This window comes from Sinohyriopsis cumingii, chromosome 4 (assembly GCF_028554795.1).
Source record: "Sinohyriopsis cumingii isolate HCF-2022 chromosome 4, ASM2855479v2, whole genome shotgun sequence".
Lineage (NCBI taxonomy): Eukaryota > Metazoa > Mollusca > Bivalvia > Unionida > Unionidae > Sinohyriopsis > Sinohyriopsis cumingii.
The window spans coordinates 42,476,312-42,493,275 of NC_142964.1; the positions used below are offsets into that span (position 1 = coordinate 42,476,312).

Consider the following 16,964-nt stretch of genomic DNA (forward strand, 5'->3'; position numbering starts at 1 on the left):
AAACATTCATGAATCCAGATGGACATTATCAATGTAAAGTGATGCCGTTTGTGATGAAATGCTCGCCTTGTACTTTTCAACGTTTATTGAACATAGTCACAGCTGGTCTAGATAATTGTGATGCTTACATCGATGATGTCATCATCTTCAACGACACTTGGAAAGATCTTCTAGAGACAATTGGGAAATTGTTTGACAGACTTACTGATGCAAATTTGACAATTATTGACAATTAATTTGTGTAAAAGTAAGTTTTGCAGTGCTTGTGTTACATTTCAGGAACAAAGACAAGTTAAACTTATATATGCTAAGGTCAAGTCTGTCTCTGAAGTGCCATTGCCTATCAGTTAAAAGCAACTGGTGCGGTTTTTTGGTTATGTTGTTCAACGTCTGCCAAATTTATTGAGTAAGAAACTGAAGTTTCATTTGTCTGAAAAATGTCCAGAGACTTTTTATAAGTTAAAGGCCATATTTAAGACTGCAGCAGTTCTTTCAGTTCCAAATTTCAGTCATTCATTTAAAACGTTTGTTGGTGCAAGTGATGTTGCTGTTGTTGCAGTATTAATTCAACAAAACAGAAAGGTGTTGATCATACAGTATGCTATTTTTCTAATAAAATTAAAGAAGTATCAGAGAAATTATTTCACAATTGAGAAGGCTTTGATATTGACTTTACAACACTTTCTTTAAAGTGTATATTAGTTCAGCTCCTTCTTAGACAACTGTGTTTAGTGATCACAATCCCTTTACTTTTATTGGCAAGAGGAAAACAACAATCAGATATTAATACGTTGGAGTCTGATGTTGTATAAATACATTATTTACATCAGGTACGTCAAAGGACAAGATAATGTAATAGTTGATGCACTTTCACTTGTATATAAATATTATATTGTTTCACCTATAATTTGTATCAGTCATAAGATTTCATCTTATGTAAATATTTGCTACGTGTACCTCTGACTAAAGTTAAACAAAGCTTTATTGCATAGCTCTATATTTTCTGAGTGAGGGGAGGTGTTATGTATTTTTAATTTGCATTGTTTGTTAGTTGTTTTAACATTGCATGTTGGCCTTGACGTTGTCCAATATCAAATTCATTTTCTACTTGACCTGAATCATTGATGTTTTTTAAAAATTCCACAAACTAATGCATAGCTATAATATCCTCTATGTGTATGGGTTAACTTTTAGGATTATTATTTTATCCTGAGTCAAGGATATTGTATTTACCAGATTTCATAGTGCAATTACAACTAAGATTTTATTTTGTAAACATTAGGAACCTTATAGAATGGTATTTTCTATTAGGTGATAGTTTTTATTAGAAAATATAAATTGTGACCTGATATGAAATAGAAGACTATATAATCTTGTTTTTCTAGAAATTATTCATTTGTACATTAAAATCTTAGTAGAATCTATTGTATAATTGATGTGTCCAGTAGTTCATTTGGGCTGGAATTTTATTTATTCAAATAATTTATTCACTGGAAATACAAATTGCTCATAAAAAATAACACTCTTGGAAATATAGAGAAATTTTAAACAAAGATATATTCCAGGATTGTATTATTGTGATCAAACAAAAGACTGTTGGTACATCACGGGTTACCATAGGCACATCAACACTTCCAGCGATGGATTAATTCAGAACTGTAATAATTAGGAATGGTGTCTGTATTTTTAGGGTTATTTGGGATTTAATTCTCAATACCGTTAGTTCTTTTTTACATTTTCACTTTTTATTCTAGGAAAATAAATTATTTGTTGAATTTTAGAAGGGTTGTTGCTTTTCACTCTGTTCTATAACTTGTTTTAAGATCATGAAGTCATAGTAGGAATTACACAAATCCAGATGAATTCATTGATAGTTTTTAATGATATTGTTTAAACAGCAATTCCATGTAAAGAAGGATTTATTTTAATAGCAAGCACTTCAAGGTCTATATGACTAGTATGTAAAATAATATATAATGAAGTTGTACATCATTTTTATAGGCGATTAGAAAAGTCTAAATGAAAAATAACAAAATAGGCCATGTGCTGTATTGCAATGTCATGGACAGACATTGAAAAATTAAACTGTGAAAATGTTATGTTTTCTCTTTCTTTTCTTTATTTTGTTTCAAATGACTGACAAATAACAGTATATAATACACCCTTACTTTAATTGTGAAAGTTTACTTGCTTTTATAAATATCGTTTAATCGTGGCAACAAATTGGAAAGAAATAAATAAAATACTATGAAATGAAAGAAGGACCAACTGAACAGTCAGCCTGAACATTGTATAAGCAATCTAAACAACATACTGTTATTTGAATTTTCCAATGCTGGATGATATTTTTGTTTTATATATGTTTATGTTTTCACAGATGCATGTGCATGAGTTCCAGAATTGAAACTTTGACTTTCAAAATTACTTAATTATTTAGTGTCAGGTCAGATTCTTCACATCAAGTTATGTATACCATGTTATATATATTGTATATATTGTACATAACAAATAGAAGGCCTCAAGGTATATTAGTTCTGTAACTTACTGAGTTACCTTCTCTAAATAAAGTCTTTATTATTATTATTATTATTATTATTAATACTTATGCTAGATAATTAAACAGTCTTTAGGTGTTATCAACAACCCAACAGGACACAAATCTATAACAGAAGCTTTAAATTTCAACAACTTATACATCATCAATCCTTTTAAATGCAAAAACGATTTCAGAATTATATCAAATGTGTCGATTCATATGAATGATGATATAAACTCTGCAAAGCAGGTCTGTGCAACAGCTATTTTGGGTTACTATGTGCTGTTTTAAATCTAACGCTGTCCTCTATAAATTATATTCTTGTTTTTATTTGGTCATTGTAAATTGACCTTTTAAAGCTTCTGACAATTTCAAGTAGTATTGTAAATTTTTGCAAAATTAAAATGTTTGTGTATGTGCCCAGATATATAAATAAATTAATAAATAATAATAATAATAATAATAATAATAATAATAATAATAATTATAATAATAAGGACTTAGTATTGTTATGCATATTAGATTTAATTAATATCTGATCTAATTGTTTGTGAGTTTTAAAATCTTTTTATTTTTTAATTTTATTATATGTCAAAATAATGTAGTTTTGTTTATTAGGAACTCGATACTTTTTCCAGAAAATAGTTTGACCTTGACTGTTCATTTTTGTAAACATATAAGGCTGACATGGTTCCCAACCATAATTGAACATTAGTAACAGTCATGTCGATAAGTTTTTTAAAATTAATTTTTAGTGTGGAATTAATAAGGTTGATATCGAGGCTGTGTTGGATACATGACCCTCGACCTGTAAATAGATTTTAGTGAAGTAAACAACTTTTTTAAAATTGTATTCTTTGAGTAAAATAATTGGTTCTTGTCAGGGCCATGCTGAGAGTACGTGCTGTAAACATGATCAGGTGACCCTTATCTGGGCATCTGCTTATTGCAATATTCAAGTTTTAAATCACTGCTTATAGAGAGAGATCTCAGTTGGGCTTCTAAACACTGGGACGTAAAGGTGTTTCTTTTGTTGTGTCATTTTGGGAATTACATTTTAATGTTTATTTGAATTATATGGATTTTAATAGATTAATTTGTTTCTCTGGAAATATTTTGAGTGTTCATACAGAATTCTTGAACAAACAAATTTCATTAGTTCAAACACCGGATCATTTCTTGTGTTCTACAAAGAACTGTAGACTTTAACACAGTACAGGATACAGCATACGTCATCGTCTTCCATCTTGGAAACCTCTTTGATGCCTAAGGTACATTGCCAATGATGTGTTGTCTAAAGCAACCATAATGCAACAATGCTTTATGAGGCCAACACAATCCTGTGGGGATACAAGTAGTGCCCACACCTCTATGTTGTTGATATGAATGGTAGCTTCGTCCACAGTTTCTTAAGTACTACATGTCACCCTCCTCCACAGCTCCAGGTAAGAAACACATCCTGAGTCTGATGCATTTGTGTGCAAAATAGAGTGGTATCTGTGGTTATGAAATGGCATCCCACTGAGGAAGCAGTCCAAACTTAGCCACCAATACAGGTGGTGATGAAAATGGTCTCTTCTTCCCGAGACCACAGTTCCTTAAGTACTACATCCTCCTTGCCTCCAGTAATAATCCCATCCTGAATTTTTTATGTATCTGTGTACAGAATGAAACTATTGCTTCCATGTTAAACTCATAATTGTTGCATTAAATACATTGTTGCATTGTGCAATTATTTACATTTGGGACAATGGACTTGGATCCCACTCAGGAAATGGTCTTGATCTAGCTACCAGCTCAGTGATGAAAATCAGATCCATGGGGAATTAGAACTAGTAGTGGGTCACTTTATTTTTTCCAGTTTGACAGAAGCAGCAACTATATAGAGCACAAGTGCAACCTCCCTAGGGAATCTAATTCAGCAGCCATGTTCAGAGTTCTGAAGAGACAGAAAGGTAAATGTTTGTTGACATTGAATTCTTGGCCATAACATTCACTATGGATCACATAATCTAAGCAATCCTGTCTGGTGAAACAAGAACTCTCCCTTGATTGTGAGGAAATTCATCTGCACATACATGAAATCCAAAGGAGGAGATGTGATCCAACTTTTCTTGGCTGGGGGTAAGATCCAGATAAGTCACCATCAACACACGGTGGGATAAGCATTTCAGGAGATTATCTCAGAGAATGTTGTGCACCAACCAGTCATCAAAATACTATAAGAGGGTTACCCCTAAAGACCTCAGAAAGGTTCTGGTGGTGGGATCAAGGCCAAATGAAAGAGCTTCAAATTGAAACATCTCATAATTAAGACAAAAGCATAGGTATTTCCTGTAAGGCAGGACAATGGTGTTGTGAAGGCATCCATTCTGTAGTTCTATGGAGACAGCCCAGTTTTACAGCATAATGGCATTTCTGACTGAGGCAGTAGTCTCCATTTCTTCATAAAGGAATGTGTTTCGGGCAGAAAGGTCAGTTATAAGTTGAAACTTTCCAAGTTTTCTTAGCACCAAAAGATCCAGGAACAGACACCTAGAGTTTGGCTGTTTGATACCCTCTCAGCTGCAGCCTTCTACACAAGGATGAACCAGTTGGCACTTATGAAACAAGATGTGGGTCCACAATTGGGAGGGATGTTCCCATTAACACAGCTGGTAACCTTCATTAAAGGTGGAAAGGATCAACCAACTGTCCATAATGCCCAAACAAGGCTCTGAAAGAGGGCAAGTTGTGTACCTACTGAGACAATGGCAAGAGGAAGATGCAGAAGAGGGCATGACTGCCTAAGGCCAACTGCCTCTCTCCTTCCTTCCTTGGACTCTATGACCATTCTCTTCAAGTCAAAGATGGGCAGGAAAGATTTTGAATTTGGGGCTGTTTCTATGGCTTTTGATGCTGACCTTGCCTGAAATATTTAGTAGTAGGTACCATCAGCCAATCAGGGTGAGTGTGCTTCTTCATGGATGGCTGGTTAACAAGCCTAGAGTTGCAGCCAGGGAGCATTGTTTCTGGTCACTCAAATCTTGCAATGCTCTTGAGGGTGCGAGACCTACGAAAAGCATCACCATAGTAAGTGGTGCTACCCTCAATAGATTGTTGTTGTGGTCAAGCAAGACCTATTGATATTTCCATGCTGGCATCCCTGCAGAGGTGGATAACATTAGCAGAAAGCACCACTGACATGGACAATGCATTCTCAATGTCTTTGACACAGTCGGCAGTTGCTGAAGAGTCACTGAAAATAATGATTTCTTCTCCAATACACTGAAGTAAACAGATAAAATGAGATCAGCATGAGAGGCTATTATCACGAGAGTTTGAGGCTTTAGCATGATGGTTTCCCATGATTTCAATCTGAGATGAGCCCAGGTCCCAGCTGTTATCCACACTTTGGAAACAGTTGAGTTCAAGAGGGGAGATGAGGATTTAAGGGGCCAAGCAAGTGCATGAATCAGATAACCAGAGATGGAAAACAGTGAGTGAAGCATAGAAAAAGGGGACAGACCACTCCTTTTGCTGTCTGGCAGTTTCTTGGCCTTGAAAACTTCTGTGCTAGCTCCCAAACCCTCGCAGAGTGGGGAGGTGCAGAATATCTGAATAAGAGTGGGGCACATAAAGCCTCTCCACAATATGAAAAATCCTGGTATCCTCTGCACACAAAGGCATGGGCACAGGTCTCAAGGAATGAAAGGTTTAAGACAGCAGCAAAGGTAAAATTCATTGAGCACCATTACATGCATGAATTCCCAGTATATTTGATGGAAAAAGACATTACGTATAAAGGCTATAACTAATGAATCAGACTGGGACAATGTTTGGAAGGAATATTTAGCTTGGACTGGGACCTTATTGTCCCAATAACAATAAAGGAAAACAAAGCAACAGTAGCAGGAAATGAATTTCATTTACTAATTTTTGTGGTTTCTGCTTTATTGTTCTAATAAAAGTACAAAAGTCTAAATAAAACTTGTAAAGAATACAAAAATAATTTAAATGGACTTAAAATCCTAACAGATTATCTAAATTTGGATAGCAATATTCCCACAACTTAACCAGGCTTGACATGGACAGATGGGTTGCCCTGGACAGATGGACCGACATGTGAAAGTACAGATGTAAAGACGGACTTATGCAAATAAAGAAAAGTATAAAGCAGTGGGTGCATTCAAACAAGAACTGATAGTCTGAACTTGATGCAATTTTAATAACTCTGTATGCAGTACTGAACTGAAAAGCATCTGGATAGGAACAAAATCATACACATGCGCATTGTAACTGACATACAGTTTTACAATTACACTCTTTCTAACTGTATGTATATGCCAGTTCTTAACCATTAAAAGTGATTGCCAAAGACTGTAATGTTGATAAGGTGTATATCGTTCTGGAAGCACACGGGCGTACATTACTGTCTAACTACTGTTCAAACCCATGTTCATCCACTTACAATTTTAGGCAAATCTGTCACACATATTTAGACAAAGAATAGTACAAATATTATTTGCATTATGAAAAGAAATATTTTATAAGACTCCTTTAATTTTAAATATACAGGATAAGTTTAATACTCCATAAAACGAATTCTTGTCAAGCACTTGTTTTCATTAAACTCCACAACCTCTCTTTCTGTAGATGTCACTCAGGAAACTTGAGACTTTTTGTCTCTTCAGTCGGACAGAATCATCCCACACAATTGCAGAATCTCTCAAAAGGTAACTGTAAAACAGAGAAGCATAGTTATTTTTCCTTACAATAATTATGATATGCTGTGTAAGCTACAGATGTAAAGCATGATGACCATAATATTGAATCAGTGTGATACAAGGTCATCATATTGGAAATGGGTGTCTGTAATTTTATGCAAATGAAAAAATGAATAAACTTTGTTAAATGTTCCTTAGAATAAATCAGGCAGGGGTAGGTAGCATTCATCACATTTTCTCAATACACTTTTTCTGCTATAATGACCAACCAGTACCAGACAGTCATCAATAAATATCACTAATCCAACCATTCTGCAAGGTTCACCTTAGTTTTTACATACACCAGTTAATTCACAGAATTCAGTTCCTTTTGGAGATACTGAGAATCTTCCATACAACATGTTGAAATATCCCTAAAATTGCAAACACTTCTTGGTGCTTACAGTGAATATAGGTACATCATAACTGATGGATTTAATTCAATTGTCAAATCCACTAAACTCCATCTTCGCTAGTCAAGGTCCCAATGTGTTACCTATCTACACCTTGGCTAGTCAAGGTCCCAATGTGTTACCTATCTACACCTTGGCAGATCATTAAGATATTTTTTATACTTCGGGTCTGTGAATTTCATCTGATGCAGCATCAAGCCACTGCATCCAATCAAAATCAAGTTATTCAAATTTGAAAACTGTTCCTACAAGATCCAGATAAGTGTGCATACAACTGGAATGGATTGATAAATAAGCAATTTTCCACTGCCAGTCCGTGTTTGTACAAATACATACTTTCCCTCAAATACACGTGTAATGGCTTCTCTCTGGTATATAGTCGTACTTTTGATGTTAAACTGACAAAGTGTCCCTTTGAAGTCAATTGCCTCTACCATTTTCAGCTGTTACACACTATTGGTTAGTTGGCATTACATACTAAGGGAGACAACTCATGATGTCAATATGACAAAGCTCTAAAATATCTGTATAATCCACCAACTTGTAGATAGGGTTAACACACTAGAGCCTTGGCTAGCAAAAATGACCTCGCTCTTGTCTCCTGTTTCATTGTTACTATCTAATATAGGACACAGCCACCATCAGCATCAGCATTTAATGGTTAACCTAGTCAGCAGAAATCTTAAGAACCTGTTGAACTGAATATTTTTGAAATTCTCACCACAGTAAATTCAGTTTTGTTTCCCATCAGTTTAGCAGTACTTTGATTACTCATGCCATCCTTGTTACAGCCATTATATTGTGTACTTTTTGTTATTATAAGTTTGCCTAAATAAATCTATTTAGAACTTAATGCATGCATCTTATGATGTCTCAGAGTTGTCGGCTGATACGTGGGTCATGCATTTTTTAGTGTTTATACCTGTTCAGTTTGTGGCGTTGGCTTATTCGCGAATGGGCTTATACACAAGTATATATGGTGTATTGCACTACATCACAATATGAATTTATGTATATTGCAACACAATAATCTATATAGCACTATATATTGCAAGATGATCATATACACAGTACTATTTCACAATATGATCCATTATATATTAATATTTCACAATATGATCCATTATATATTACTATATCACAATATGATCCATTATACATTACTATATCACAATATGATCCATTATACATTACTATATCACAATATGATCCATTATACATTACTGTTTCACTATATGATCCATTATATATTTTTTCACAATATGATCCATTATATATTACTTTTTCACAATATGATCCATTATACATTACTTTTTCACAATATGATCCATTATACATTACTTTTTCACAATATGATCCATTATACATTACTTTTTCACAATATGATCCATTATACATTACTTTTTCACAATATGATCCATAATACATTACTTTTTCACAATATGATCCATTATACATTACTATATCACAATATGATCCATTATACATTACTGTTTCACTATATGATCCATTATATATTTTTTCACAATATGATCCATTATACATTACTTTTTCACAATATGATCCATTATACATTACTTTTTCACAATATGATCCATTATATATTACTATATCACAATATGATCCATTATACATTACTTTTTCACAATATGATCCATTATATATTACTTTTTCACAATATGATCCATTATACATTACTTTTTCACAATATGATCCATTATACATTACTTTTTCACAATATGATCCATTATATATTACTATTTCACAATATGATCCATAATACATTACTATATCACAATATGATCCATTATATATTACTTTTTCACAATATGATCCATTATATATTACTATTTCACTATATCATCCATTATATATTTTTTCACAATATGATCCATTATATATTACTTTTTCACAATATGATCCATTATATATTACTTTTTCACAATATGATCCATTATACATTACTGTTTCACTATATCATCCATTATATATTACTTTTTCACAATATGATCCATTATACATTACTGTTTCACTATATCATCCATTATATATTTTTTCACAATATGATCCATTATATATTACTTTTTCACAATATGATCCATTATATATTACTTTTTCACAATATGATCCATTATATATTACTTTTTCACAATATGATCCATTATACATTACTTTTTCACAATATGATCCATTATACATTACTTTTTCACAATATGATCCATTATATATTACTTTTTCACAATATGATCCATTATACATTACTTTTTCACAATATGATCCATTATATATTACTTTTTCACAATATGATCCATTATATATTACTTTTTCACAATATGATCCATTATACATTACTTTTTCACAATATGATCCATTATACATTACTTTTTCACAATATGATCCATTATACATTACTTTTTCACAATATGATCCATTATATATTACTTTTTCACAATATGATCCATTATACATTACTTTTTCACAATATGATCCATTATATATTACTATTTCACTATATCATCCATTATATATTACTTTTTCACAATATGATCTTCTATAAAGCACTATATCACAATATGAATTCAGCTAGCAATATTCATTCATCACTAGGGTCTGATGACATAATTTACACTTGAATATGTAAATACTGTCAATGGGATCGAACACCTTATACATGATGAAATAACAAATGAACTCAAACTCAATATTTACACGCTATGTCAAAATGTACATGTGGCATATGAACACCTGACATGGTATGTCAAAATGTACCCCTGTCATATGAACACTGAACATGGTATGTCAATATGCACCACTGTTATATAAACACCTGAAATGGTATGTCAAAATGTACCACTGTTATATGAACACCTGATATGGTATGCCAAAATGTACCATTGTCATATGAACACCTGACATGGTATGTCAGAATTCATACAAACATGATTTACCTAGCTAACAATGAACAGCTACTGTCATGAAGTCTGAAAAAGGCAACTTAGGTACAATTGCTGAAACGTCACCTTCATCTGTGTAACCTTGAGTATGTTTATATTATTGCCTAAGTTCAAAGACTAGATGCATGCAAAGATTTCTAAGCATAGATGAATGTTTTTATGTTACTCTTCCTCCTTGACAGCAGGGACCAAAATAATAAAATCAAGAGATTTTAAAAGTTTTTCTTGATTTGTACAAATACAAAAGAGCTTCATGAAAATGTTGATTTGTCAAACATTGGCAGACAGCAAAATATTGGGCCTATTATGCTGACACTGATTGTTTCATCATCTAGATTAGTGTTTAGCAGAAACCCAGATTGAGTTTGTGTTGTTAGCCTTATCATCCATTAAATGTTTTAAAAAAAATGTTTGGGTATGAAATTTCAAATTATGAAGGTTGATATCAGCGACTCATTCAAAACTGCAAGGCAACCCTGTTTTGGCTTGCAATCCATGGGTAAAAAACAATCAGCTAACACAGATGAAACATAGCTGGTTAAAAAATCTATATAATTTATTGAGGAAAATGCTACACAAGAAAACAAATTACACTATTTTTAATCTTTGAATTTAATTTTTTGAGGGGGAGAGCATATCCCTAGTTATGATTCAGCTCTCCACCTGTTTTTTTTATCAAGAACCATCTGTTTTGAAAATTAGGGAAATCCCAATGTCACAATCCTTTAAACAGAAATTCAATAATAATAATAATGAAAGTAGTCCTTACATAAAATGATGAAAGTGTTCTGTTATTAGTTTTACAGCCTATAAGTGGGAATTCCCATTGACAATGCGTAACAATTTTGTATGGTCTTAACACACAGCAAGTCAAGCCAACATTTCTTTTAAATAAAAATGCAAGGGAGATGGATTTCTTTTTAAAACAATTTTCCATAAGAAATATTCCAATGATTGGTAGCTGAAATGAACAGATATGCCGAAAAACAAAGTAGTGAGAAGCCTGATCCGAAGTGGTCAGTGTCCAGCAGTGTCCAAAAATGAAGGCATTTTGGGGAGTACATGTCATTTGAGTATAATGCAAATTCCTGAATATACTTAGGTGAAGTTTTAAAATTTCAGTTTTCATTAAATTACATAGTTTGCATGGGACTAGACTGATTCTGAAAATGTAGACAGCATGTTCACTAACTCAGGTAGCTCTCACTCAGGTAGCCATTATGATGCTCTATGGTTTAACCTAAAACAGATGCCAGAAGGCAGGCAGCTTAGCAAAAAATACAGACCCCAGACTGGTAACATGTTCAGCAAATACGATGCAAGATTACCTCATTAGTATGCATGATACCTCACTGAATTTAACTCTTCTGAGATCTTTATGATAAATTCCAAGTTTGATTGAAATCCGATCTTAGTGGAAAATATATCAGCCCATCATATGGCATTATCTATTTTATAAATATAGTTCATTATTAAACGTATCCAAGATTTTGAAAAGACAAGACCATATTTCAAGTTCTATAAAAACTGGATTAGAAATATGGCTTCCAGAGGTAACATGCTCATTATCTAATTTTTCCAACAACATGATGATACAAGCATATATTTCAAGTTGGATTCAAATCAAAAATGGTCTCCAGACTGGTAACAAGCTCAGCAAATCAGATGCAAGATTATATAATTAGTATGCATTATATCTCACTCATTACTGAATGCTTTGGAGGTTGTTACTACAGAAGCATATATTCCAAGTTTGATCAATATCATATCAGAAATATGGATTCCAGAATGCTAACATGTTCTGCCATCAGATAAAGGATCACCTCAATAATCCTCACTCATTATTGCAATCATGTTGATGACATAATCCCATATTCCATTTTACTAAAATTAAATCAGAAATATGGACTCCAGAGTTATAGCAAGCAATTAGTTATGGCTTTTGTATTTGAAGCAACAGGGGCCATAATTGATATAAGGCCTTCATGCAAGAATGCCCACAAAGTTGGTAAACTGAACAGGTGAATGGTCTTTCTGAAGAAATAATTTAAAACATTTGCATACATAATTAGATATGGAAGGTGGCCATATGGCAATTCATAAGTGTTTATACAAAATTAAAAGGTCTTAATGCATGGTTACTCCATGCCTGATTGGATTGAATCTGAACCATCATCTGTCCAAAGTCAAACAAGATGAAGACTTATGAGGGCAGTACCATAAGACCATCTGGCCTCACAACCAGTGAAAGTGAAAGTGTTTGGCTCACAAATTTTCATTATATCTCTATTTCTGGGGATATAATCTCATATATCAAACCTTAGGGATGTTACCAGTTTTTGATGTTGTTTGAAATGTATGTTATGTAATTTATCGAAGTAAAGAGGTAAACTTAAATCTGCAACAGTGAAACTTAAGAATTTTTTTTTTCTTCAAAATATCAACTTACATGCCATTCTGATGCTTGGGGCCATCCTTGGCGATGATTACATATTCCTTATTTTCTTTGATTATGGGGCACTGGCAAATGGAGTCCCAGACAAAGTAGATTGTATCACCACGCTCATGAATCATTGCTCCTGCAAGGACATAAATCTTGAGTTAACTGAATGCTAACAATTAGTTCTCCCCTTTACATGAAACTTTGCTTTAATATTCATAATTAATACCACTGAATGAAACCTATATATTAAGACATCAGTATCCTTTGATGACCAACTCTCAATTTTGCCCATAAAGTGTGAAACTGCTGCTAGTTTCATTCATTTTCATTGCTATAAATTTTGTGGTTTTGCTAAAATGTTGAAATTGTGACTAAATTTGGGGATGTTATAACCCTAGGTGTTAATATATGTAGCAGAAAAGAAGTGAAACCAACAATTTAAGTAAAGTTCAAAAAACAAATTATTCCTCAAAGTTACAAAGTGAAAATTTAAGAGACACTTACAGTATTGTGATATAAATCCCAAATAATACTAAATGTCATATCACAAGTCCAAAAGTAAGAAAGTTCCAAATTAACTCCAATAGTCCTGATGTACCACTATAAAGTAACGTATTTGAATGAGTTCTCAATAATACAAGATGTATTTTAATGAGTTCTCAATAATACAAGATGTCTTTGAACGAGTTCTCATTAATACAAGATGTATTTGAATGAGTTCTCAAAAATACAAGATGTCTTTGAATGAGTTCTCAATAATACAAGATGTCTTTGAATGAGTTCTCAATAATACAAGATGTATTTGAATGAGTTCTCAATAATACAAGATGTCTTTGAACGAGTTCTCAATAATACAAGATGTCTTTGAATGAGTTCTCAATAATACAAGATGTATTTGAATGAGTTCTCAAAGATACAAGATGTCTTTGAATGAGTTCTCAATAATACAAGATGTCTTTGAATGAGTTCTCAAAAATACAAGATGCATTTGAATGAGTTCTCAATAATACAAGATGTATTTGAATGAGTTCTCAATAATACAAGATGTCTTTGAATGAGTGCTCAATAATACAAGATGTATTTGAATGAGTTCTCAATATTACAAGATGTCTTTGAATGAGTTCTCGATAATACAAGATGTCTTTGAATGAGTTCTCGATAATACAAGATGTCTTTGAATGAGTTCTCAAAAATACAAGATGCATTTGAATGAGTTCTCAATAAACAAGATGCATTTGAATGAGTTCTCAATTGAATGAGTTCTCAATAAAACAAGATGCATTTGAATGAGTTCTCAATAATACAAGATGTCTTTGAATGAGTTCTCAATAATACAAGATGCATTTGAATGAGTTCTCAATAATACAAGATGTCTTTGAATGAGTTCTCAATAATACAAGATGTATTTGAATGAGTTCTCAATAATACAAAATGTATTTGAGTTCTCATACAAGATGTATTTGAATGAGTTCTCAAAAATACAAGATGCATTTGAATGAGTTCTCAATAATACAAGATGCATTTGAATGAGTTCTCAATAATACAAGATGTCTTTGAATGAGTTCTCAATAATACAAGATGTCTTTGAATGTGTTCTCAATAATACAAGATGTCTTTGAATGAGTTCTCAAAAATACAAGATGAATTTGAATGAGTTCTCAATAATACAATATGTCTTTGAATGAGTTCTCAATAATACAAGATATCTTTGAATGAGTTCTCAATAATACAAGATGCCTTTGAATGAGTTCTCAATAATACAAGATGTATTTGAATGAGTTCTCAATAATACAAGATGTCTTTGAATGAGTTCTCAATAATACAAGATGCATTTGAATGAGTTCTCAATAATACAAGATGTCTTTGAATGAGTTCTCAATAATAGAAGATGTATTTGAATGAGTTCTCAATAATACAAGATGTCTTTGAATGAGTTCTCAATAATACAAGATGTCTTTGAATGAGTTCTCAATAATACAAGATGCATTTGAATGAGTTCTCAATAATACAAGATGCCTTTGAATGAGTTCTCAATAATACAAGATGTATTTGAATGAGTTCTCAATAATACAAGATGTCTTTGAATGAGTTCTCAATAATACAAGATGCATTTGAATGAGTTCTCAATAATACAAGATGCCTTTGAATGAGTTCTCAATAATACAAGATGTATTTGAATGAGTTCTCAATAATACAAGATGTCTTTGAATGAGTTCTCAATAATACAAGATGCATTTGAATGAGTTCTCAATAATACAAGATGTCTTTGAATGAGTTCTCAATAATACAAGATGCATTTGAATGAGTTCTCAATAATACAAGATGCCTTTGAATGAGTTCTCAATAATACAAGATGTATTTGAATGAGTTCTCAATAATACAAGATGTCTTTGAATGAGTTCTCAATAATACAAGATGCATTTGAATGAGTTCTCAATAATACAAGATGTCTTTGAATGAGTTCTCAATAATACAAGATGCATTTGAATGAGTTCTCAATAATACAAGATGTCTTTGAATGAGTTCTCAATAATACAAGATGTACCTGAATGAGTTCTCAATAATACAAGATGTCTTTGAATGAGTTCTCAATAATACAAGATGCATTTGAATGAGTTCTCAATAATACAAGATGTCTTTGAATGAGTTCTCAATAATACAAGATGTATTTGAATGAGTTCTCAATAATACAAAATGTATTTGAGTTCTCATACAAGATGTATTTGAATGAGTTCTCAAAAATACAAGATGCATTTGAATGAGTTCTCAATAATACAAGATGCATTTGAATGAGTTCTCAATAATACAAGATGTCTTTGAATGAGTTCTCAATAATACAAGATGTCTTTGAATGTGTTCTCAATAATACAAGATGTCTTTGAATGAGTTCTCAAAAATACAAGATGAATTTGAATGAGTTCTCAATAATACAATATGTCTTTGAATGAGTTCTCAATAATACAAGATATCTTTGAATGAGTTCTCAATAATACAAGATGCCTTTGAATGAGTTCTCAATAATACAAGATGTATTTGAATGAGTTCTCAATAATACAAGATGTCTTTGAATGAGTTCTCAATAATACAAGATGCATTTGAATGAGTTCTCAATAATACAAGATGTCTTTGAATGAGTTCTCAATAATATAAGATGTATTTGAATGAGTTCTCAATAATACAAGATGTATTTGAATGAGTTCTCAATAATACAAGATGTCTTTGAATGAGTTCTCAATAATACAAGATGTATTTGAATGAGTTCTCAAAGATACAAGATGTCTTTGAATGAGTTCTCAATAATACAAGATGTACCTGAATGAGTTCTCAATAATACAAGATGTCTTTGAATGAGTTCCCAATAATCCGTAAGTAGTGCTTTAGTCCAAAAAGTCAATGAACATTTGTAACTCCAATGGATAATATAAATAAATAATTCCTCTCAAATTATATCTGAACACAACTATAAACACTGATCAGAGATTCTCAAAGACTGATATTAAAACAGGAATGAAAAATTTGCTTAAACCTCTCTCTCTCTCTCTCTCTCTCTCTCTCTCTCTCTATATATATATATATATATACATAGTAGAAACTTGTGTTGATACATGAGAATTATAATCTCCTTTGCCATACACAAATACTTATATAGTGGATTTTAATATTAATAGCTATTAGACTTCACTTCAAGTAAAACTACTGATGGCTGAGGTTTAATATAAATCATATTGGCATGCACAGCTTAATATGATTTCTTTTGGATAAGCAGATTTTCTATGTACTATGTTACAGAAGGGACTGGCAATCTACAGGCCAAAAACAATCTCTAGGAATCCAAGATAAGATCATTACTTCACTGTAATTGCCAATTTGCTG

At 32.2% G+C, this 16,964-nt stretch overlaps 1 protein-coding gene across 1 annotated transcript in view; it reads right to left on the minus strand.

Annotated features, from left to right (window-relative positions):
* Positions 1-6,724: 6,724 nt before the first annotated feature.
* The window catches only part of LOC149801054 (complement C3-like), a 351,345-nt gene continuing 341,105 nt past the window's right edge, over positions 6,725-16,964 (minus strand). Inside the window, exons 38-39 of the mRNA XM_089955088.1 lie at positions 13,098-13,227; positions 6,725-7,255 (exon numbers count right to left, since the gene is read on the minus strand). Coding sequence (XP_089811214.1) covers positions 7,144-7,255; positions 13,098-13,227 — 242 coding nt within the window. The 3' untranslated portion in view covers positions 6,725-7,143. The remainder of the gene's footprint in view (positions 7,256-13,097; positions 13,228-16,964) is intronic.